The 23,677-nt window shown below is 53.8% G+C and overlaps 1 protein-coding gene across 3 annotated transcripts; it reads left to right on the top strand.

The window, feature by feature from the left end:
* Nucleotides 1-1,836: 1,836 nt before the first annotated feature.
* NUAK2 (NUAK family kinase 2) lies at nt 1,837-19,607 on the top strand. 3 transcript variants are annotated; one of them, XM_029935583.1, is made up of 8 exons: nt 1,837-2,214; nt 10,655-10,775; nt 13,510-13,661; nt 14,008-14,073; nt 15,943-16,062; nt 16,644-16,776; nt 17,454-18,023; nt 19,022-19,607. In XM_029935583.1, exons 1-8 carry the CDS (start codon nt 1,969-1,971, stop codon nt 19,207-19,209), a joined length of 1,596 nt encoding a protein of 531 aa, XP_029791443.1. In that variant the 5' UTR covers nt 1,837-1,968; the 3' UTR covers nt 19,210-19,607. The 3 variants fall into 3 exon arrangements, with proteins under 3 accessions (XP_029791443.1, XP_029791442.1, XP_029791440.1); XM_029935582.1 differs by having other exon boundaries at nt 17,454-18,143; XM_029935580.1 differs by having other exon boundaries at nt 17,454-19,113.
* Nucleotides 19,608-23,677: the final 4,070 nt, after the last annotated feature.

The raw sequence follows: 23,677 nt of genomic DNA, 5'->3' as shown, positions 1-23,677 counted from the left end.
CTAGCAGTCTTGGGACCTTAAAAGGCCCTGTCTCTGAGAGCTGCCCCTGACTGACCTCCTCATGTCCGTGTCCAGGCTCAGGGCTCCCTCCTGTTATACACCCCAAGGGCATTCCATTCTCCCATCTTGAACACATCTTTCTCTGGCTAGGACTTGCTTGTTTATTTCTCACTAGGCTGAGAATTCCCTGAGGGCAGAAACCATGTCCATCTTGTCACCATCACGTATATCCACAGGCCCAGCACCTAGTAGGCACCATTATTCATAGAGAGAGTGATTACTGTGATTAGTAAAAGGCCACAGAATTGGTTGATCACAGCGAGACTAGAACTCAGGTCTTCCAGTACTTGGCCCTGTGCATCCTCTAAGACTACCTGTGCTTCCTCTTAAGAACTCTAATCTGTCTGGATGGCCCCAACTAGCTGGGCCCCCAGGATGGATGGAGATCTTATGGGAGAAAGGAAACAGCAGGTCAAGGGAACTGTTACCTGGGCCTTGTTCTGTTTTCTCAGATGATTCAGAGCAAGGAGGGAAGCAGGTAGAGGAAAGAATACCAAATTGACTACCACCTCCTGTGGCCCTCCAGATTTGGGGAAGGGAGATTGGTTTCCTGCCTAAGTGGATCCTCTCCAGCTACAAAGGTTGCATTCTCCACCCCTAACTTACACTAGAAAGGATCAAAGGATCAGTGGAAGTAAGAAAGTGGGAAGACACTAAATGCAAAATTCAGTCACTGGGGAGGTAGTCCTTGATCTTCAGCCTGTCTTGAATACACAATCCTCCTGGGGTGGGGGGGGTTGCAGGGGAGCTGAATGCCAGCTCTGCCATATTCTCACCAGCTGTATGGCCTTTGGCAAAATGAGACCTACTTCAAAATATCGGCTGGCATGAAGACTCAAGGGTAAATGTCTCTTTCTCCCTATTACTCTTCATATTTAGAGGAAGGAGGACCAACTATGGAAAGTTTTGTTTCATTTAAATGACAGTGCTCCTCGCCTTAAATACCAAGCCAAATCTCATGACCTACCACCAGTCCTCCTGGCTCTGAAATCACAGAGAGGAAGACTTTGAGGGGACAGCTATATACAGAGTTAGGGAACACAAGTTAAAATAATAGGATTGTAATGGATTTTGTTAATGGATGAGTGTTTCCCTTTGTCTGCTCCAGCTCCTTCCAAAACTTCATAAATTCCTCTACATCTTGAAGGAGCCACTCAACTGTAGAAGCCTTCTTTGATGAAGAGATAAGAACTTTCCAGAACCACGTTTCTGGGACCCAATTAAGGTTGCTCTAACTGAAGGCAGGTGAAGTGAGAACCCTGCGACAGCTCTCTACTAGCCCTCCCACTTGGCTGGAGTCAGCCTCCATCTCTCTCCATTCCCCCTTCTCCCTTAATGGTTTTAAATAAGTGGTCCAGGGATTTCACAGATTTTGGCTTGAGAGATGCCAATTACTCAGAGAAATACTTTCGTGGCATCTAGTACTGTGAGATTGCCCCTTCGTAACAGAGAACACAGTACAGTGGAAGGACAACAGGTGGCTCTAACCAGGACAGAGAGCCACTCAGAAGCAAGAGTAGTTCCGGGGTCCTTCAAAAGTTCCGAATAGCAGTAGTACCATCCGGCCAAGCAGCCTCCCCAGACGTGTCTATCCCCCGGCCCAGGTGGGCGGGGCTCCCTTGACACCTTTCCCAGACTGGACTCGGGGAGGAGCCGGGGCCGAGGCCCGGGCCAGCCAATGAGGGCGGTCCTGGTCACACACAGCCCGCGAGCAGGCCAATGGGCGCCCAGCGGGGCGGGGCCAGAGCCTCCGGCTCAAAGCGTTTATAACAACTTGGAACGCGGCGACTTGCCGCGCGTTCTCCTGCGGCTGCGGGTTCCCGGCCCTGGTGCGGGACGTGTGCCGCAGGCTCTACCTCTCCCCGCGCAGCACGTTCCCCCTCCGCTCTCGCTCACCTTCTGGCCGCCATGGAGACGTTGGCTTTCTCCCGGCGGCCCAGCCCGGCTCCCTCGGCCGCCACCGCCCCGGCCACTGAGCTTGCCCGGCCCCTGCCCGACGGGCTCATCAAGTCGCCTAAGCCCCTGATGAAGAAGCAGGCAGTGAAGCGGCACCACCACAAGCACAACCTGCGGCACCGCTACGAGTTCCTCGAGACGCTGGGCAAGGGTACCTACGGGAAGGTGAAGAAGGCGCGGGAGAGCTCGGGGCGCTTGGTAAGTGCGGCTCCCTCTCGCGGCGCCGGGCGGGCTCGGGGCTCGTCCGCGGGCGGTGAAATATGGAGGCTGGGCGGGGGGCTAGTGCCTTCCTCGGTGGAGTGGCCGGCATTTAGTCTTTGCCATGCTGAGGTTGCGTGTGTGTGTGTGTGTGTGTGTGTGTGTGTGTGTGTGTGTGTATAGTGGGGGCAGGGGGGTGGGGTATCCATTGCAGATATGTCTCCCCATGATCTCAGGTCTGATCGTAGACCTGAGAATCCCAACACTAGCCAACATACGATGATTGCCCAGAAAGTGAGGAGCACGGTTGATGCAGGGTGTCTCGAGTTGAGGAAACTCCCTATAGAAGATGAGACTTAAGTTAAATTTTGCTTGGAGCAGACTCTCCGAAAGAGTGGAATAGGAAGAGGAAGTAGAAGGTGCCAGGTCATAGTATGGGTTTAGTAAATGAGTGTGTGGTTGAATCAATGTATGAGGTCCAGTTTCTCCACTCATTCTTATAATCTGGCTGCCCAGCATACCATGGGCATCTGCACTGGTGGGGGGCAAGTAAGCTTGCCACTTAGGTCCATTTCAGCTCTAAAACTGACTCAGAGTTTCATGAGGATGCGTTTTTATTCTGTGAAATATGAAACCAGGCTCTGGTGTAAAGTCTGCTGTGCCCCGAGATACCTTTGGGCGAGGGGCCTTTTCAGAAACACGTCTAATTAATTTGCCGGCGGGGGTGGGTGGGTATAGGCAGCAGAAGTAGTAATAGTAGTAGTAATAGTAATAGTAATCTGTGAGACGTTGAACAACTTATCTCTATACCGTTTCCCCTTCTGCAAAAACAAATAAAGAAACAAACAAAAAATCCCACAGCCTCCCTCACAAGCTGCTATTAGAATTGGATGAGATACAAATGTGAATTTAAATTGATCTGGATACATAGAAATTGCAGTCAGAACTGATATTTATATCTGGAAAGGCAAGCCCTGAAAGGGTAGCAAGTTTGCCAAAAGTTAGTTAACAAACTTGCACCTAACATGCTTAGGCGTCTCCTGGGGTGCTGCTTTTAAATCACTTATTCTCTGGTTCCACTTCTAGAGGATTTTATTCCAGAGGTCTAGGATGGGGCCAGATAACTTGCATTCTAGCAAGCTTTTTAGGGCGGGCGGTCTAGGGACTGACTGTTTTGCCACATTCACATGGGTACTGGGTAGGAGAGGTGCATGTATGTGTTTGCCCATGTGTCCGTGGTTTACCCTATTGGCTGTGGGAGCAGTCACCTCCCCAGATTGTTTGCTTTTGCAACCAGTAACTGGTTTGAAATTCAAGAAGTCATTTCATTGGTGAAGGAGAGTGGATGCTGGAGAAAGGGAGTGGATTATGGCCTCATCAATAGGACCGAGTATGTTTTTCCTGCTAAGGCCTGGCACTATCCCCAGTTGCCTGCTGCCAGGTTACAGCTATTGGGCAATCATGTACTTCCTGGCTTTCCTTTTCTTTCTCTTTCTATAAAGTGTGAGGGCCCGGTGAGGCTCCAGGCTTGAGAGACCGCTGGGCTCCAGCTTTGTCACTCGCTCGGCTGGAAAATAGCTGTGCCTCTTGTTGAAAGACTGGGCTGGGGGAGTGGGATGGTCCAGAAACAGGGAAACTGAGATTGAAGTTAAGATCCCATCAGACTCTTGACCTGGGTCACTGTAGGTGCGCCTGTGTGTGGTTGTGATGTGTGTGTGTGTGAGAGAGAGAGAGATCATTGATTCTGGAATGAGATAAGTCAGCTTTCAGTTTTCAAACCTCAGTGACTGAAACAGGGACTCCAGCTCTTTTGACATCAGAACAGAGAATTCAGAAGGTTCTCCCTGGCCTCCTGCCTCTGGCGGTGCACAGGGACCCAGGTCAGTAGGAATGGGGCATGCCCTGAACATCCCTGACCCGCAGACCACCCTATACTTCTACTGGGAACGCACTCCTTGGAGGGGAGCTGCCTGCTGTGCTAGTGGTTTCTCTGGTCTGGAGAGGAGTCGTCTCCCCTACTCCACCCCCGTCCCTGCCTCTTCATGGTCCTCCCTTCAGACTGACCTGGTGCCTCAGCATCTTCTGTGGGGGAGAAGGGCACGGGAATGGCTCAGTTCATGATGAGCCAGAGGCTGTTGGTGGGGGCTAGATTCAGAGCAAAGCCTGCTGAGTGACTCCCATCCCAATATTCCCTCCACCTTTCCAGCATACTTCCCCTTCCGAACCTACCTGGATGAGATTCTTATCAGGGGCCAGATGGGACTGTCCAGAGGGAGGGGCGGGTGGGCAGGACTAATGGCTACTCCAGGAGGGCATCAAAGGAAAAACAAATATTTGCCCTGGATCTTATAGTCTCCGAGTACATTCCTGGTATCCAAATGACATTTCCTCCTGTGACTCTCCCAGTTCCCCTGACCACCCCTCCCCCCACAAAAGAAAAACACCTGCTGGGGGCCCTGGAATGGTAGAGTCCACCAAAGCATGGCAGTCTTCTCTCCAAGGGGTGCCATGAAGGGCATTAGGGGAGTCCAAGGGGACAGCAATCTGGGACAGAGGCGCTTCTGTGTATTGTATATATTGGACTGCTGCATGGCATTTCACAATGTTTGAAAATGACTGAGCTGGTTTGATTCTTTCATTGCCATTTGGGGAAACTGAGGCCCAGGGAGAAGATGGGGTTTGTCCTACTGCTGGTTAATGGCATGCCTGCGATGCAGGCTCCCGACTTGACCACCGCAGACTGTGGATGGCCAACAGGGAGTCTTGGACTGCGAGATGGCCTTGAGCTGAGCCTGGGCTTGCCTCAGTGTGCTTTGTCATTCCAGCAGCTAGCCCTGGCCACCTTCCCCAGAGCTCCAGACGGTGCCGAGGGTGGGAAGAGCCACTGGGGACTAACCCCACCCCCACACATGCTGACTATGTTGAGGGATCCCGGATGGGTGAACTAGTGTACATTCCTGGGTTTCATCTCGTCGGGAAGGCTGGGCAGCTCAGACTCAGACTGTAAGCATTCAAATTCAGACTCTCTTGCTTACCAGCTATGTGACCTCTCTGTATCTCTGTCTTCTCATCTGTCAGTGAAGGAATCAGACCATATAGTGGGGATTATAATAATTCCTGCCTCGTGGAGTTCTCAGGGGATTACATAAGATAATATATGGAAAGTGCTCAGCACAGCAGCTGACACACACAGTGTTATTACCCCTATGAGGCTGGCTCTGCTTGGCTCTCCCCTCTCCTGGGATACCCCATCCCTGGGTCTGTCCTGCCCTGAGCCAGAGAATGGGTTGTGCCGAGCTTCCCTAAGCCAAACTACTTTGGTCTTTGCTTTGTTCAAAGTCCTCTCCTTTAGCCCCTGCTCCCAGAGGAGGGCTCCGCCTGGCCAGCTGCCCGAGGCCTCTTATGCCTGACGCTGCCCTCCCAGCTCCTCCTGCACCTGCCTGCTCAGCAACAGGGAGGGAGGCTCCAGCTGCTGGCGACTCTTGTCCTTGGGCTTTGGCCAAACCACACAAGAGGACTGAGCAGGGAAGCGCCTTGCCTGACAACCTGGCAGAGTGGGCAGGAGGGTGGCAGGGAGGGGGCGGGTACAACACGGGGTTTAGGGGAGGCGGCTCAGGCTCCCCTCATGCCTGGAGCCCATTCCTGCTCCCTGCCTGGTCCTCTGGCAGGCCTGGGGAGGTGGTGAGCCACCCGAAGACCCATCCCCACTCTGCCCGGGCCAGGCCAGGCCAACCTCGTTATCTAAATGGGTCATCCTCCAGCTCCTTGCCCCACCTCCCAGAGAGCAGCTGCTCCGGGCAAGGCTGGAGAGGAGTCAAGGATCTTGGCTTCAACCCCTAGTGATGGCCATGACCAGAGAAGCCCAGCTTGCATCCTGCCTCCTGGGACCTGGGACCGGCACCTGTACATCTTCTTCTAAGACCTCTCTGCCATCTTCGCCTGCCTGTGTCCAGATTAGTCCTGATCTGAGTTCCTGCAGGAGGTGTGGGAGGGGGCCAACACGCATCTCCCCTGAATGTCTGTATGTCTGTAAGTGGGACAGGATGCCAATGGCGCCACACAGCCTGGCCCAAGGCCAGGTGTGAGGCATTCCCTTCTCCAGGGATGGGAAGCAAGGAACTAGAGGCAGGGCAGGGAACCTGCAGGGAGATTTTGTCTTCTGAGATGGCTGTTTCTGCAAGTGACACGCTTCTGTCTTGCACTGTAATTCCGCCTCGGTGTATCAAGGAACCTTGGAAGAGTGAGTGTGCCTTTCTGCACTTCAGTGTTTGCCCTTTGCAAAATGCAGTGGGGAATAAGTTCTGCTGCCTTTGCAATGTGGGGCCAGCATCTACAGGACTTTTGCCCAGGCAGATTAACATAGATACAGCCTAGGGTCTCTAAATAAACCCGGTTCAACAATCCTTGGCCAGCACCTTCCTGGCATAGTAGTCAGTGACCCATTTCTGAAGAACCTCGGAAGAAAATGCTGGAATTTGCACGGAAACTTAGAGATCTACCAATTCGTGAATGGTTCCTTTCTTTCTGGCCTTTACACAAACCTTTCTCTCTGCCTATAATGCCCTGTTGCCCCTGCCTAGCTTACCACCCCTCTGCTCCCCACTCCCTCCGACTTGCCCAACCCCACTCATCCTTTAGGAGCTAAAACAAAGTTTTCTCCCAGAGATGGTTTTCCCTGTTCCCCCAGGCAAAGAAAACTCTTGTCTGAGCTTCAGGAGCCCCTGGGCAGGCAGGGACCTCATCCTGTTTGTCATACTAGACTGGCGTGGATTTAATTGCCTGTCCTCCCACTGGGCCTCGGGCCTTGGTGCAAGGACTATCCAATGTTTCTCTAAATCTCTAACACCTAGCATTGCACCAGGCGCATAGTAATATTTAGCAGATGTTTGAGGCATAAATGCCCTTTCATTTTTCAGATGAGGGCATTAAAACTAGCCACACCAGTTAACCAGCTCATTTAAGTGACTTCTCTTGAGTTGCAGGGCGCCCTTGGGATAAATAAGGATCAGATACCTGTGCTCTTCATACCCACTCCACTGCTCTGGCATTCACATTTACGTTACCACGTAATTGGTGCGCCTGGGTTTCCCGCCCCCTCTGAGTAGCGTGGCCATATAACGTATCGTCTAAATGCGGGTACTTTGGGGAAAAAAGGGGCTCTACTAATAATTACACCAGGATGAAGCAGGATTATCTCCGGGCGCGTGGCCTTCCTACCTCTGGGTGATCCATTCAGCGATCGTTACCCTCACTCCTCCTTGACTCGAGTTAGTTTGTTTTAATTCTAGAGCATAGTTGCTCAACCAACTGGCAGATGGGAACAAAGGTCCCTCAAATTAGTCCTTATAACTGAGGTTGACTCTCCTCCACCCATGCCTGGGAAGAAGGGCAGAAAATCTTATCTGGGCACTGCTCCCATCAGTCAGGGATCAGCCCGATGACTTAGCCAATAACTATTTATTTGTGATTTGTGTTCACCAGTAAACAGTTGGTAAATGTTCTCTGTATGCCGAGCTCCTTCTAGGCCTGAGCTCTTGCTCTATCTCCTTTAGTTTGACAAGCTAGCCGGCACATGGCTAGGGGCCTGTCCTATGAGGCAGGGATAGGTTGGGAAGAGTGGCCCGGCCCTACCAGGGCAGTGACACATCACTCTTCTTGTGTGTCACCTGCTTGGAGACCTGATGACATATTTTGTTTCTCTTCATAGGAAGTACCAACCAAGCCACAGTCCCCTAGGACCTAACGTGATAACGTGAGGTGGAGGGGTGTGGGGACGTGGGGGTCTTTGACCTGACCCTCTGAGGCCAGAGGTTTGCAGGAGGATGCGGCTGTTCACTGAAGATGAACAATTCTGAATTGGAATCCTAGACTTCCAGAGTTAAAAGAAATGGATCTCGGGGCTCAACTTTCATACTCTCTACCCACTCAGGGACTCCTAGCACTGCTCAGATCCCCCCCTTTTTTTTGGAACCTCATTTCTTTCAGGCCTTATCTTTGTGAGACCTCTTCCCCTAAGCCTGTGATGATGTATCTCATGATTGTATACGTTTGTGTGTACACAGCTGTAATGTGCCTAGTTTTTACATATATGTGCATTTGTAGCACTCAACTATTTCTGTGTCATTATCTAGTGCGATTTTTATGTAATTTTTTAATTTACTCTCTATGAACACGTTTATGATCCTTTATCTGAAGCTCATAAGACTTCATCTGTTGTCTGATTTTTAAAACAAGGTAGTTTCGAAAAGAACTAGTCCATAGTTCTTCAGGGAGAGAAAGGGGTATGGACGGATGACATAGCAAGTTGAAGGGATTCAGACCCTTACCTCCCTATCACTCTGTTCAATTCTCAACCAGAGCTTTTTCTGCTTGGCGCATCAGGGTGGTTTGGGGCAGAAAGGGGGGAATGGGGTGGGCCATGGAGAAAGGCTCTGAGGGGCAGCCCTGTCCCCTGCAGCTGCAGGGGCCTCTCCGGCATCTTGGGGACTAGGCCCCCTGACGACAGGTCCCTCCTGCTGCATTGTCCTCCCTGCCCTGCTCCGGGAGGGCACAAGAGCTGGGCCTCCCCTCTTTCAGGGATGCAGCTCCAGGGGAAGAGAGGGGCGGAGGGCACGCCATCCTTGGCCCGTTGCCGGGGCGACCGGGCCTGGCCATTGTGAGCAGCTCCCCTTGTGGGATTAAGGCTGTTCCGCATTCTTGTCTGATGGGGAGCTCGGCTGCTGTCCCCGAGAGAGCCGGAAGCCATTGTCTGCCTCCAGAGCCCTGTGAAAGGGTGGATTAGAGGCCCCGCCCCTGGAGCTGTGGTTTCCTTTTTCTCCCTGTCTCCTGTTGAACCTTGAGGGGAGGCAAACCGTTCTGGGAAACTGAATGAGGAGCAGTTTACCTCGGGCTGTGCCGTGGGGTTTTTTTCACAACGTGTCCACCTCCCCCAAAAAGGAAGTCTTGAATTTACCATCTGTGTCCTTGGACAGGACTTGTCAGGAACTGACTAGCCCTGTGACACCCCGCCTGGCACCCCCTAAAGCCTGAGCCCCCTTTACTCCACACCCTCCATGTGGACAGCTCATCTCACAGCAGGAGAGCACCTCACACTTCTTAGTTCAGCCTGTCATTTCACAGAAAAGAAAACTAAAGAGGCTCGGAGCGGTAGTGGGACTTGCTCACAGGGGACAGCCACAGAGCCCAGAGGAAGTCCCCTGACCCCTGACTCCCCAGGCTTGAGCCTTCCGCGCACACGGAAGGGCCCTTGTCCCTCTCCCTGTCCCTGCGGCTGGGCTGCTGAGTGGGACTGAGCAGAGAAAGGACAGAGACGCTCAGCGTCTAAGAGTTCTGCTTCCCAGCGATGGCATCTCCACACTTCTTTCTCCATTTCCTGTCGCCTCCGCCCTTCCTGAACCCACTGCACTTAGCAGCCCCAGCGTTGACTCCTTTTATGGTATTTTCACCTTTGCAGAGGAGATAGGAAAGCCCAGGGGACACTGTCTAGTTGTTTGTTTGTTGCTAGGAGAGGGACATTCCTTACCTGGGCTGAAGGGACTGGTGTTGTTTTGATAATGTTTTTTGTGGGAAAATAACGTATAACTTAGAGTACGGTGACCTATTAGGTCCAATGACCATGTTGTGCAACCATCAGCCTTATCCATTTCCAAAATCTTTTCATCACCCCAGACAGAAGCTCCCAGCAGCCCCTACCCCTACCCCCACCTCTACCCACCCCCCACCCCCCACCCCGGTAATTTCTAGTCTACTTGCTGTCCAATGCATATGCCTATTCTGGTTACCTAGAATAAGGAGAATTGAATATTTGCCCCTCTGCGTCTGGCTTCTTAGCTTCTTAGCATTATGGTTTCCAAGTTCCTTCATGTTTGGGCCGATTAGTAACTGTCTGACTTTGAACAGGTCAGTTCACCTCTCTGCCTACCAATTCTCCCCACCTCTACATGAGGATGATGAAACTCTGTGTGCCTGCTTCTCAGGACTCTTGGGAGGACCGGTGTTCCTACTAATGCCACATGTGGTGATTCAGTGCCCACTGTGTGCCAGGCACCACGTGTGGCATCAGGGATCCGGTGCTGAGCAAAGCCTGCCCAGTTGTCATCATGGCCGCAGTGCGGTAAATTTGCTTTGTAAACCACAGAGCACGGACCTTACAAATGCAGGTGGCACTTCCCTTGTTCCTCATGGACTCTGAGCGAGGTCATTGGCCCATAGTCCTACCTGCTGTATAGACTGCACCCAACCCGGGCTTAAGCCTTCTCTAGGGAAGGTGCTCGCCAGCCTCTGTCACATACCCTGGAGGGGAATGGAATGGCTTCCCTGGGTGCATGCTCTGGACTTCCCAGCAGCTGTAGCTGGCCAGGGGCAGAACTCCCGGAATACCTTAAGGATGCCTTTCTCTGCCAAAACCTTCTCCTCACCCTCCTGCATTCTCTGTTCCCAGGTGGCCATCAAATCAATCCGGAAAGACCGAATCAAAGATGAGCAAGACTTGATGCACATTCGGCGAGAGATTGAGATCATGTCATCGCTCAACCACCCCCACATCATTGCCATCCATGAAGGTACGCAGAGGCAGGGCATTCGAAGCTGTGTGTGTGTGTGTGTGTTTGTGTGTGTGTGTGTGTGTGTGTGTGTGTATAGGAGCAGTCAGAACAGAACACAAAAAAGTGGAAAAGACACAGATTTAGAGTTGGATAAAAGGTGCATTTGAAACCCAGTTCTGGGGGCGCCTGTGTGGCTCAGTCGGTTATGCGTCCGGAGCCTCAGGTCATGATCTCACTGTTCGTGGGTTCGAGCCCCGCATTGGGGTCTGTGCTAACAGTTAGCTCAGAGCCTGGAACCTGCTTCAGATTCTGTATCTCCCTCTCTCTCTCTGACCCTCCCCTGCTTGCACTGTCTCTCTCTGTCTCTCAAAAAAAAAAAAAAAAACCCACATTAAAAAAAGAAGAAGAAGAAACCCAGCTCTATGACTTTGGCCAACTAACTTAATTCGGCTCTGGGTGGGCCTCAGTTCCTCATTTGTAGAATGGGACAGTCCCACCTATGTCACAGGCCAGTTGCAAAGATCAAATGAAATGTCACTGTGTATTTAGCTCACAGGAGGAACTCCATGGACCGTAGGCTTCCTTGTTGTTATTGTTAGGTTTTCCATGATTGAACACTATCTCCCCAGCCCGAGGAGATCCTTAGCGTTCTGGGGGAGGCTGGAACATTCAGAGAGACCTGCACCTGTCTCGGGTGCGTAGGTGTTATCCTTCACACGTCCCAAAAGCCAGACCTCCTAGAATCTGACCTGTACTCTGAACCATTCCTGCCATGGGGCTGGCTCCTACCTTTTCTCATCTTTCTTAGCCTCCCCTTGCTCTGACATCAGTGCTGGCTTTCTATTCCATCTTCCCTGTTCCCTGTGACCCAGACAACAAAGTGAGCAAGAGAGGGTGACGAGTAAGAGAGGGGGAGCACCCTCCCACACATACCTGTCTGCTTCCAGCCTTTACATAACATCAGTTAGATGGGAATCAAGCCATAGCAGTAGCAGGAGGGAGGGAGGGAAGCCTGTGGCTTTGCCCTCTGTCTGAATATTCCTGGGGGGAAGTAAGACAGAAGTCTCCTCTCTCAGCTTCTCTTCGTAGGAAGATGAAGAGCAGAGCCACCGACACGGCCCTGTGGCCTGAGCCTGTCCCACCGGGCTCCCAGGCAAATGGCTGAGAAGGCTAATTGTATCCCTCTGTCTTCCCCTGAGGGAAGTGTGGGTAGATGACAGAATATTGGTTAAGCCGGGTTGAGCATGGTGACTGGGCAGAGAGAGAGTGTGCACGCAGATTCTCCCCCACACCCATATCTCCTACTCGGGCTGGGAACTGAGTCTTGAAGCTGAGCCTGTGGATTTGCCTGCACCTCAGATTCCACAGTTGTAGGGGTGTCACAGTCACTGTGTGACAGGCAGGCCCCTCCACCCCGTCCATCCCCTGCCAATCTTCAGGGGATCTGAACCTGGGGGGGGCTCCAGTCTTAGGAATCTAGCTGCCCCCCAGAATGTACTCCGGTTGGCTCTTGACCCCCAGTTTCATGACACAAAGCGTGGATGCCCTCCTACAGACATAGGGAAGCACCATCGCAGTGGGATCTCATCTAGGTCCCTCCTAGGGGATTGGGCCACCATGAGTCAGGTCTGCTCACTCACGCAGGAGTGGGAAAGAGTGCGGTCCTCCTGGTGCCCGGCCGTATGTCCCCTAGCCTGGCACCTGGGATCCCTCTTGGGAAGAAACCTCTTCTCTCAGCTCCTTGTCACAGACCAGACAACAGTGCCTCAGGGGCTGGCTGAGCAAGCCAAACTCCTAGGACTCGTTTGACACAAAGATGCAATGTCACGGGCGTACATGCCCTGACACATACCCAGCCAAAGGGCCAGTTGGGCGAGCCAGTCCTTCCCTACCTTTCCAGGCGGCTAGAGCCAGGACAAAGCCTGAGTGCCACGTGAGCTTGGGGTAGGCTGAGTGCCAGGAAGTCAAAGATGCTGAGGGTAATAGATACCTTGCTCAGCTTTCCATGGTACTGGAGAGTTTACAGACCACCTTCATACCTCTTTCTACCCCTCTTCTGCTCCTCAAGGCAAACGTTCTTATGGGAATTATTTTTCAAGTTTAGGCATAAGGATATCTATCATAAACGTAACAGGAGGTACCATTTATTGAGTGCTTGCTTCTATGACAAACCCTCCACCAACTTGCTCAGCCGGCCCCGGAGCTGTCACTGACTTTTATCTATTTCTGTGAGGTTGCCCTTTTAGCTCACTCTTCAGAGGAGGAAATGGAGGCACACTGGTTGAATAACTTGCCAAAGTCACCCAGCTAGTAAGTGATAGGGCCAGGATTCAAACCCCAAACCTGCATTCCTACTGATGTATCCAGAAGAGATTTGCCCATGGTCGTAAGGCCAAAAAACAACAACAACAAAAAACCCAGTACCCGATTTTGAACCAGACTCTGGCTTTTCACTCTCATCCATTGATCCCTGCCTTCCTGGGAAATTTACAGGGTAGTTTTAAGACTCCTAAACTTCCAAAGAGAAGGAGGCTAAGCCAGTTCCCTTGGCCTTACCTCGTGGTTCCTGCAAGATCTTGAGAGCTTCAGAGGCCCCTTTCCCCGCTCTTACTTGTCACCGTCCCATCCCATTGGCAGACATCCCTGTAAAAAGGTCCTATCCGGTTTGGGGCCCGGGAGGCGCGCGTGACCCCCCCAGTGGGGAACAGTGTGCTCTGGAGGGGCCTGACGTTCCCGCCTTGCTCTGCCGCAGTGTTTGAGAACAGCAGCAAGATTGTGATCGTCATGGAGTACGCCAGCCGGGGCGACCTCTACGACTACATCAGCGAGCGGCAGCGGCTCAGTGAGCAGGACGCCCGCCATTTCTTCCGGCAGATCGTCTCTGCCGTGCATTACTGCCACCAGGTGAGCGCCCTCCCTCCTGGCCCTCCCGCCTGTCCTCTAGGGCCGGTTTGCACCAGAGAGATTCCATGACCCATCCAGGACCCCCCCAGGGAGACAGAAACAGAGGCAAAACTCCATCTGGACTCTGGGCCCCGGGGATGTTGGAGCCTCTCGCTGAGGCCCTTGGGAGCGGAAGGGCCTGTGTCCCTTGCACTGTGTTCCGATGAGATGGGTGCCCCTAGCCCACCTGTGCTCCCCCAACTCGGCCCACTTCGTGTTTTCCTCAGCCTTCCGGACTAGGCTTCCACAGCCTCCTGTCCCTCCTGGAGACCTCCTCCTGACCATCCTTCCTCCCTTTCTCTTTTAGAACGGGGTTGTCCACCGTGACCTCAAGCTGGAGAATATCCTCTTAGATGCCAATGGAAATATTAAGGTGAGTTCCACCTCTTGTTCCAGCAGCTTCCCTACCCCACCACAGCCTTTCTGCTGAGTGTTCATCTCTAAGTGCTTAGGGGACTCCAGAAGAAGTTGAGCAAAGCCGAGACTTAGATGTTAGTAGCAGTAGAGAACTCAGTCATCATCCTTTCAGGACGGAAAAAACAGAGGCCCCAAGATAAGGGGTGACTTACTCAAGATCCCATGGCACGGGAGGGGCTGAGCCTGGATTAGAACCAAGGTCTTCGGACTCCTCAGCCAGTGCTCTTGATGTCAAAGGCTAACTGAAGCCTAGATCGAGGATCAGCTTTTGCACATAACCTTGGGTCTGGAAGGGAGAGAGGGTCACAACCCAAGTTCTTCCCACCTCCCTGCACACACACACATGCACACACGCACACACATGAATCTCTTGCAATTGGGTAGCCCTTGGGGTCTTTTCTCCATAGACCATACATCCCAGCACCAGCTTTCTGCCTCCTGCAGCTGCCGAGTTGCCATGCCTGAGTAGTTAAGCTTGGGTCTGAGACGCTCATGCTGATGAGATGGACTCAGATCTCAGGGCTCGAAGGGGGAAAGGACAAGGGCTGGCCCCTGCAGGCACCGGGCGGGCTTTGATCCTGCTCGTGGATACCATTCAGAATCTTCCTGAACCCAGGACACAGTCCCTTCCCTTCAGTGGCCCTTGACCTCATGCCCCAAAGCACCCTGGCACTGAGTTAATTCCCCTAACCCAGCCAATTCCCAGAGCAGGTGGGGCTTTCTTTGATGCTAAGCAGGGGGAGGGGAGTCAGAGCCAGTAAACTCACATAACCAGACAGGCACGAACTTTCCCATCCGTACCAATCATCTGCCTCTTTATGGGTTTCAAATGATAACTGCTTGATAAGAGACCAATATAACCATAAATGAAGGAGGCAAAGTTTCATAAACAGCCCCTCCCCACCCTGGGCACACATGACCCTCTGCTGGGGGTGAGGAGGCGGGGAGAAGCAGGGCATTGGCCTCTGCTTGTATCTGAGGGTAGTTAGGGAAAAGGGTCTCCCTGGGAAGTAAGAAAATGGACTCGGGGCCTCTCCAGCCCTCAGTATCAGATGGCTCAGGGAGTTCTGGAGGAAGATTCCTTCTCCTGGGCTATAACCACAGCCCTGATCCTTGTTTTGACTTCACTATTGCTTCTTAGCCCTACTGGGCTGACCCCAGGCTCCTGCTACTACATTCCGCACCCTACCGCCACCCCCCCACCCAGGTCTGGACAGAGATGAGCCCTTTGCTAGGAAGGGCAGTCCAAGCCTTGCATGGTAATCACTGATGGGGCTGGCTTGCTTCTGAAGGTCATGGGGTTGGCATGAGAAGTCGATTCTTTCCGTACATCTGGTAGACCCTTCCTTCAGTCACTAGTTGTTGAGTCCCATCGCCGGGTCACACCTGTGCTAAGAGCTGCAGGAGGGATGGGGGCAGAAGGAGGTGAGCTCGGGGCACGTGCCAACAGGACAGTATGAGGAGGAAGACTGATAAGCAGGGACCACAGCCGGCCATTGGGCTTCATGGGAAAAGGAGGTCTCGGGGGAGGGGGGCTTGCCTGGTCAGGAGGATGTTTCTAGACAGGAGAGTGCGTCCCCAGAGTGGGGTACAGTGAGGACCCTGGAGGCCCCACACACCTAGGCATTCCTCACTGACATAACCTCCGCAAGACTCTCTCTTGTAGGGCCTGAGCTGTCATCCGTGCCACAGGGGCAGGAGTCACGGGCACCTTTTCCTCCTGAGAGGGCCAGGGTTTCCCTGGGATCCGGAGGGAGGTGGGCTGAGAGCTGCAGAACAATCCAGGCCTTGGTGTGACCCCTCCTGTGTTTGGCCCAACCTACAGATTGCAGACTTCGGGCTCTCCAACCTCTACCGCCAGGGCGAGTTCCTCCAGACGTTCTGTGGGAGCCCCCTGTACGCCTCGCCCGAGATCGTCAACGGGAAGCCCTACACGGGCCCGGAGGTGAGCCTCTGCTCTCCGTCCACCCTGCCTCAGCACCCCCTGGGCCTCTAGATCCCCTGACAGAGGTGGGCTAGCTCTCCAGCCTCTCCCCTCCTTCCGAACCCAAAGCTCAGCTCCGCCCCTCTTCACACAACAGTAGTGACTTTCCAGGTCCTCAAGGGAGCAGTGAACCTGGGACAAGAGCTTATGTCTCCTGCCCTCTGGTCTGGCTCTGTGCCCCTCACCCTCCCAGTTGCCGTTCTCTTTCCTGGCACCCAGCCAGGCTCCCTGGAGAGGTGGGTGCTCTCACAACCACCCTGTCCTAGCCCGGGATGACCTCACCCCTGCTCTTGTCTGTGGCTGCCCCTCCCAAGGGCAGGCGATTGACCACACCTTTCCTCATGAACCTCAGTCCCTTCTACGGTGCCACCGGCTTTGTTCCTGGGGACTAGAGGGAGGTGGCCCTCAGATGCCCCAGCCCCTGAGTTCTCCAACGTGTACCCCTTTCCTCTCCGGTGCTTCTGGAAGCCTTCCAGCCTGTGGCATGCAGGCATCCTTGCTGACGCGCTCCCTCTCTCTCTTTCCCTCCCTCCCTCCCTCAGGTGGACAGCTGGTCCTTGGGTGTCCTTCTGTACATCCTGGTGCATGGCACTATGCCCTTTGATGGGCAGGACCATAAGACACTGGTGAAACAGATCAGCAGCGGGTCCTACCGGGAGCCACTTAAACCCTCCGGTGAGTGAGAGGCGTGGATGTTCTCAGCCAGGCCCGTGTGTCCTCCCCTGGCTCCTGAGGCAGAACCAAGCAGGAGCAGGGAGGCAAGAAGGATGACCCACTGTCGATGGGGGTAGCTCCCCTCCTCCACCTCCTGCTGTCATCTCTCTGCTTCCAGAGTCTGTGACCTTTGAGGAGGAAGGGGTATCTCTTCTCTCCTTTGTGAGATGCTATATCCTCTTTGGGAAGGGCTTCTGGTGATTGAACTTGGACCGTCTTTGCTGCAGTTTCCTCACTTCCTACAGCTTGAGTCCTCATCCTCGGAAGACTCCGTCCTTTCACACGGGGCAGAGAAGGCAGGAGGAAGGGTGTGAGAACCTTGGTTTATGCTTGAGCACAGTCCCTCCCTTGCATTCAGCCAAGGGAAAGAGAATATGCTAACGTACCACAAGGCTGAAGAAGGGGCTGGAGTCCTGAGGGGTCGAGGGATCGAAGAAGAAATGGGCAGAGTCAGTCCCTAAAAGCTGGAGGCTGTGGGGGACCCCCTGGGCAGTGGTGCATACAGAGCTCAGGTGGGAATGGACATACCTGACCCAGGAGTGAGAAGTCTTGGCCCAAATGGGGGAAGGCCGATGAGAGGGGCGCAGCGTGCCCGTTCTCGAGGCTGCTGGCCTCAAGCCCTGTCTCTTGTCTTTCAGATGCCTGTGGCCTGATCCGCTGGCTGTTAATGGTGAACCCCACCCGCCGAGCCACCCTGGAGGATGTGGCCAGCCACTGGTGGGTCAACTGGGGCTATGCCACCTGCGTGGGGGAGCAGGAGGCTCTGCACGAGGGTGGGCACCCTGGCAGCGAGTCTGGCCGGGCCTCCATGGCCAACTGGCTCCGGCGGTCGTCTCGGCCCCTCCTGGAGAACGGGGCCAAGGTCTGCAGCTTCTTCAAGCAGCACGCGCCTGGAGGTGGGAGCAGCGCGCCGGGCCTGGAGCGCCAGCATTCCCTCAAAAAGTCCCGCAAAGAGAACGACATGGCTCAGCCTCTCCAGGGGGACCTGGCCGACGATCCGTCTCCTCGCCCCGGCAGGGGTAACCTCAAGCTGCCAAAGGGCATTCTCAAGAAGAAGGCGCCAGCCTTGTCAGAAGGGGCAAGGGCAGACCCTGAGCCCGGCCTGGGCCCCGCAAGCCCGGGACAAGCCGCCCCCCTGCTCCCCAGGAAGGGCATCCTCAAGAAGTCTCGGCAACGGGAATCTGGCTACTACTCGTCTCCTGAGCCCAGTGAGTCCGGGGAGCTCCTGGACGCAGGCGATGTGTTTGTGAGTGGGGACTCTGAGGAGCAGAAGCCCCCCCAAGCGCCGGGGCTGCCCCACCATCGCAAAGGCATCCTCAAGCACAATGGCAAGTTCTCGTGTGCAGCCCTGGAGCTCCCAGCCCCCACCACCTTCGGCTCCCTGGATGAACTGGCCTCCCCTCACCCTCTGGGCCACGCCAGCCGCCCCTCAGGGGCCATGAGCGAAGAGAGCATCCTGTCCTCTGAGTCATTTGACCAGCTGGACTTGCCTGAACGGCTCCCAGAGCCCCTGTTGAGGGGCTGCGTGTCTGTGGACAACCTCATGGGGCTCGAGGAGCCCCCCACAGAGGGCCTTGGAAGCAGGGGCCTGCGGCGCTGGTGGCAGGAACCCCTGGGGGATAGCTGCTTTTCCCTGACAGACTGCCAGGAGGTGACAGAGGCCTACCGCCAGGCACTGGGGGTCTGCTCAAAGCTCAGCTGAGGGCCGGGGGCGCTGCCCCATTCTGGGTAGGCTTGAAAATGCAGCTGCACCTTGAGGGGAGACCACCCTGCCTCCTAAGACTAGAATCCCGGCCAGGAAGGCCGAGGTGGTTTGCACTTGAGCCCTAGAGAGGGCTGGACGGGAAGTGGGCAAGTCAAGTGCATTGAGGGTTCCAAGTCTTTGGCCCTGTGGCACAGAGAAGAGTGTAGAGGGGAAGCGAGTAGAGAGAAGAGGGGCAGGCCTGTGGCCGAAGGTCCAGGTTGCCCGCTCCTGGTTCACACAGTAGGGCCACAGCCACCAGGAAGGACACTCTCTCAGTGCCGGTCTCCTTTCTTGCAGTAAGTTTTGTGCGTGGTGACTTCCTGCTAAGGTGGGCATGGAAACTTCAGATACAGGTCGCATCCCCGCCCACCACTAAAACTGGAATGTGGCACCCCCTTCATGTGCCTGGGGTGTCCTAGGAATGGTCTCCTAAGGCATACCCTTTCTTATTTATCTCAACAGAAAGAGAACACAGCCTCTCTTTCCTCAAAGGTTCTCTCCTCTTTCCCATTCTCCAAACCCGGCCCAAGCCTCTTGGAGTCGCTGCTAGTGATCTAAAAGACTTGAAAAGGCTCAGGCTGCTGCTATCAGACTTCATCTCAAGGGGCCCAGATTCCCCTGGACCCTACCTTGGACCTCGAAGATTCTGAACCTCTCTGGCCTCCAAGCTGCTCCTGCTACTGAGAACAGATGTGTCTATTGCTCTAGGCTTTCCAGACCCTGGGATGCCCTTATTTATTTTTATGTGTTCAGCCCTGTGTTGTTGTTTTTGTTTTTTTAAGTGAATCTAGCTCTTTTCAATAATGTGAATACTATGTTCTGGGGAAATCCACTGTGACGCCTAAGTTTTGTGAACAGGGAGAGATTGTTGCAATGATTCCCTTCTGATCATGGGGGGGGAATCAATCACACACCCCACTGCACTGGGGGGGGGGGGTCTCTGGCTCCCTCCCACCATGCCCTGATTCTGTCAACTTGATGGTCCCTCTTCCCTTCCTCTGTGGCCAGAAAGAACCCCTCCATTAAAACCGGAACCGTGATTGGAAAACAGCCTCTGTTGTTCTGTTTGGGCAGGTGGGCTGCAGGCCTTTGAGCCTTCACTTAACCCACGTTTTCCCCGGGGTTTTAACAGGTGGAAACTGGGCCACCTGCTTGGAAAAAGCAAAATGCAACAAGAACAAAAGCCCAGCTTCTAGTTCCAAAAGGCTCCCAGGCTGTGGCCATCCTCGGAGTACATGGGTGGGAGAGCCCTGGACGGAGGTTCCCGCCTCGCTCTTCGCCTTCAGCACTGAAGGAAGGACTGAGTCTGGTGGATTATAAGGCCCTGCCCCCACCCTTGTCTCCCGCATCTCCCGCCCCTCCCCCAGCCATCTCTGTCCCCTGCAGCTTGAAGACCTCCCCTCCGCCTTTATTCTCTCCCTCTCCCTCCTGAGAAATCCCCTTTCCTCCAGTGCTGGGCAGCTGCCACCCTTCGGGGACCCCGACCCCCCCCACCCCTTCTGGCAGGGAAGAAAAGAATGCTTGGAATGCCCCCCCTCGTAGGCCAGCCCTCTCAACCCCCCGCAGAGCATTCCCCAAACGCCAGCTCCATTGAGAAACTCCCAGGCTCAGCGGGCCGGGATGAAAGGGAGGATAAGGACAAAGTGCAGGCCGGCAGCCGGCTGTCTCCGGCTTCGGGCGGGCTCCGTTCCCCCATGCCCACCCCGCAGCTGGCACCCACTGGTCCCCTGAACATCCCCAGTCCCGGCTGGCTCCACAGCACACCTGTCCTGCCTGCTGGGGCAGAGCATCTGGACCTTCCTTTCTCCTCCCTGCATCTGGGCGGGGGTGGGGGTTAGGCACAGTCACTGGGTTTGGGCCAGAAGCAGGGAGGAGGCAAGGCAATTACCCAGTCAAGAGAGCAAACACGAAGTTGCAGAGGCTTACAACTGGAGTATTTCGGGTCTGGTATCCTGGAGGTCCTACTGAGTGCCGGCGCTCTGGGGGTGGCCAGTAAAATAGAAAGCAGGGGAGTCTTTCCCTCTCAAGAAGCATGGAGCTTAGCTATGGAGTTGGCTGTGCTCACTTACTCATTCAACTCTGGAAGCCAGCCCTATTGTGTGCTAAGCTCTGTGGAAGACAAAGAGAATCGCTGTGTCCCCGTTGCCACACTTATTAAGCTCCTAGCTCCAAGGAGGCTGCAGACTGGCCAGCAAGCTGGCATGCATAAACATCCATAAAATCCAGTAGAGAAATGTTGGAAGTTCAGGTAAGTTCGAAAGGGAGTTTGGATGACGGAAGAGAATTGCAATTAAGAGATAATAATGGTGCCACCATTTATTAAGGACATATATATCAAGCATTTTATGTGTGTTACTTGATGCTCATGAGAGCCTCGTTAACTCGGTACGATTTTTATCATTCTCATGTTCAGAAGAAGAAATTGAGACTCGAAAACATGAAGTAATTTGCCTAGCTAGCAAGTGGAAACACCAGACTCCAAATCCAGGTCTTCGGAAACCAAATCTTAGCAGGGATGGCGGCTCCTTGAACCTGGATGGGGCTGGGAGGGGGACCTGGGAGGGGGACCGTCTGGAACTACAGATGTTTATTGAGCATCTATTACATGCCAAGCTCTTTTCCAGGCACAAGGAATCTGGCAATTCCCTCATCTCCACAAGCACTAAAAGGGAATTGAAAAAAGGGGGTGAGTGGGGAGAAGCTGAAGTTGGGGGACAGGATGGGAAGTGAGAGGGGAGGCCACAGTAGAGGAAAGAAGCCAAGAATGTGGGAAGGGAGAGGCCACAGCCCCGGCAGCCCTGTCCTATCAGCGGATCTGGGAAGAAGGTGGAGTGCATAGAATTTCTGGGAAGGAGAGGGAGGGAACACAGAGGTGTCCGGTTCTGGGTCCTGAGGTCTTTGTCCGCCTTGGGGTAACATTTGCTTAACCTCTTCTAAGTCAGGGACAGGCCCGGTAGGCAGGAGAAGGAGTGGGTATGGGGGAAGCCCGCTGTGGAAGAATCTAGGTGAGAAGAGGTCTGTTACCACAGCCCCAGGGGGACCCAGACTCTGGGCTGCAGACCCCATGTGGTGGGGCCCTTCTCCTCACCTACCAGGGAGCTTCATACCAACAACATTCCAGAAAGCAGGCTCTGAGAGATGACGCTGGGCCCCTGGGGCAGAAGGCTGGAGCCCGAGGAATATTTAGTGCCACATCAGCGCTTCCGGAATGTGAATAACCCAGACAACGGACTGCAGGGAAGGGGGGGGGGGGCGTGGGCGTGACAGAGGGGATGGGGGAGGGGAAGATCTGAGAGACCGGAGGGGCCTTCTGAAACCAAGACAGAAAAGTCTCTGTCAGAATCCTGTCCCATTCTTAGCCCTTCCCTGAGTCAGGTCCATCCAGGCTGTCTGTCCCTGAGTGGAAATCCTCTTGCTGGGGAGTATCAAGGCTCCTCTGTGTGGCGAGAGGGAAACCCCCCTGGCATGTCAGCCTGTCCCCACCGTCAGGATGACCCCTTCTCTTCTCCTTCGACTCCTCCAGTCAGGCTTCCTTAGGCTCTCCTGATGGGCTCACATGAAGGGGAAATGGGTCCCCCTAGGGCCCTCCTTCAGCAATGCCTGTCAGAATCTGAAGACTGACAGAGCACATCTCAGGGACCAGGGTGGACCCAGGACAAAAGATCAGCTGAAGAGTCTGGACATTTTTAGACAAGAGAGGCCATTTTGAGGCATCTATCATGGGAAGCCACATAACAGATGACAGGGGTGGTCTTCTGAAAATGTGAACATACTCATAGACTTGTAGCTTAAAAGCAGGACCAAGACCAGTGAGTAGGGGCTACCGAGCCCCAAAATTCAGTTAGATAAGGCAGTCACCTGTAGAATGTGTTCACTCATTCCTTCAAGGAGTATTTACTTACGGAGTGCCCACAACATGCACTGTTTTAGGCTCTGGGGATATGTTCGTGCGTGAAGAATATTGACAAAAGTCTCGACCCTCATGAGGCTTCCATTCTAGTGGATGAAGAGAGACAAAGCAATAGGTATAATAAATAAGCACATTATACAGTATATCCGCAGGTTGTAAATATAAGGAAAATACGGATGGACTATAGGGATGGAGGGAATAGGGACTCAAATTTTAAATGATGAGAGAAAGCCTCCCTCACAAGGTGGCATTTCTACAAATACCTGAAGGAGGGGAGGGAGCCGACCATGTGAATATTTGGGGGAACAGTGTTTCAGGTGTAGGGAACAGCCAGTACAAAGACCTTCAAGTGGGAGCAGGTCTGGAAAATTCTGGAAGGGCCAGTGAGGCACAGCAGAATGAGTGAAGAAGGACAGAGTGAGAGAAATGGGGTCAAGAGAGATAAGGGGGAGTGAGGGCGCAGACCCCGCAGGGCTGTGTGAGCCATTATCCAAGCTATGGCTTTGTTTTTTTAAGTTTATGGATTTATTTTGAGAGAGAGAGATAGCAGGGAAGAGGCAGAGAGAGGGAGGGAGAGAATCCCAAGCAGGCTCCACACAGCATTAGTTTGTTTGTTTAAAGAGAAAATGGGGGAGGAGAAGAGAGGAAGTGAGAGAGCATCCCAAACAGAGAGCTGTTAGTACAGAGCCTGAAGGGGAGATCAGGAGACCGGTCCCGTGAATGGTGACATCATGACCTGAGCCTAAATCAAGACTTAGACCGACTGAGCGACCCACGTGCCTCCAAACTATGGCTTTCATTCTGAGTGAAATGAGGGGGTCTGTGGGAAGTTCTAAGCAAAGGGAAGTTCTGAGCAAAGTGGCATGGTCTGACTGTTTTTTTTTTAAGATCCTCTAACTGCTGGTTGAGAACAGCTGAGGGGGGTGGGGCAGGAGTCAACACCATGATTTTTGACCTGAAGGGCTGATGCGGGGGATGTGTGCACGAGCTGGGACAGGCCGCGCCTGCAGGTGGAGGGCTGTGGGGAAAGCAAGGAGCACTTGGACCTCAGTGGAGATAAGAGACAGAAAGAGTCTGGGATTTGGGAAAAAGTTGTGAGTTGGGTGAGAGACAGAGACTTAGGAGTTATTGCTATGAGAAATCTCTGCTTGGGGCACCTGGGTGGCTCAGTTTACCATCCTACTTCGACTCAGATCATGATCTCACCA

The sequence above is a fragment of the Suricata suricatta genome, chromosome 3 (assembly GCF_006229205.1).
Source record: "Suricata suricatta isolate VVHF042 chromosome 3, meerkat_22Aug2017_6uvM2_HiC, whole genome shotgun sequence".
NCBI classification, from domain to species: Eukaryota; Metazoa; Chordata; class Mammalia; order Carnivora; family Herpestidae; genus Suricata; species Suricata suricatta.
This window is presented reverse-complemented; position numbering and strand designations above follow the sequence as displayed.

What these genes read in the sequence shown, in the direction of transcription:
- NUAK2 (XM_029935580.1), top strand. Translation starts at nt 1,969, where the DNA reads ATGGAGACGTTGGCTTTCTCCCGGCGGCCCAGCCCGGCTCCCTCGGCC. An exon ending in GGGAGAGCTCGGGGCGCTTG is followed by an intron (nt 2,215 to 10,654) that starts GTAAGTGCGGCT and finishes CTCTGTTCCCAG; the next exon opens with GTGGCCATCAAATCAATCCG. An exon ending in GGAGCCACTTAAACCCTCCG is followed by an intron (nt 16,777 to 17,453) that starts GTGAGTGAGAGG and finishes CTTGTCTTTCAG; the next exon opens with ATGCCTGTGGCCTGATCCGC.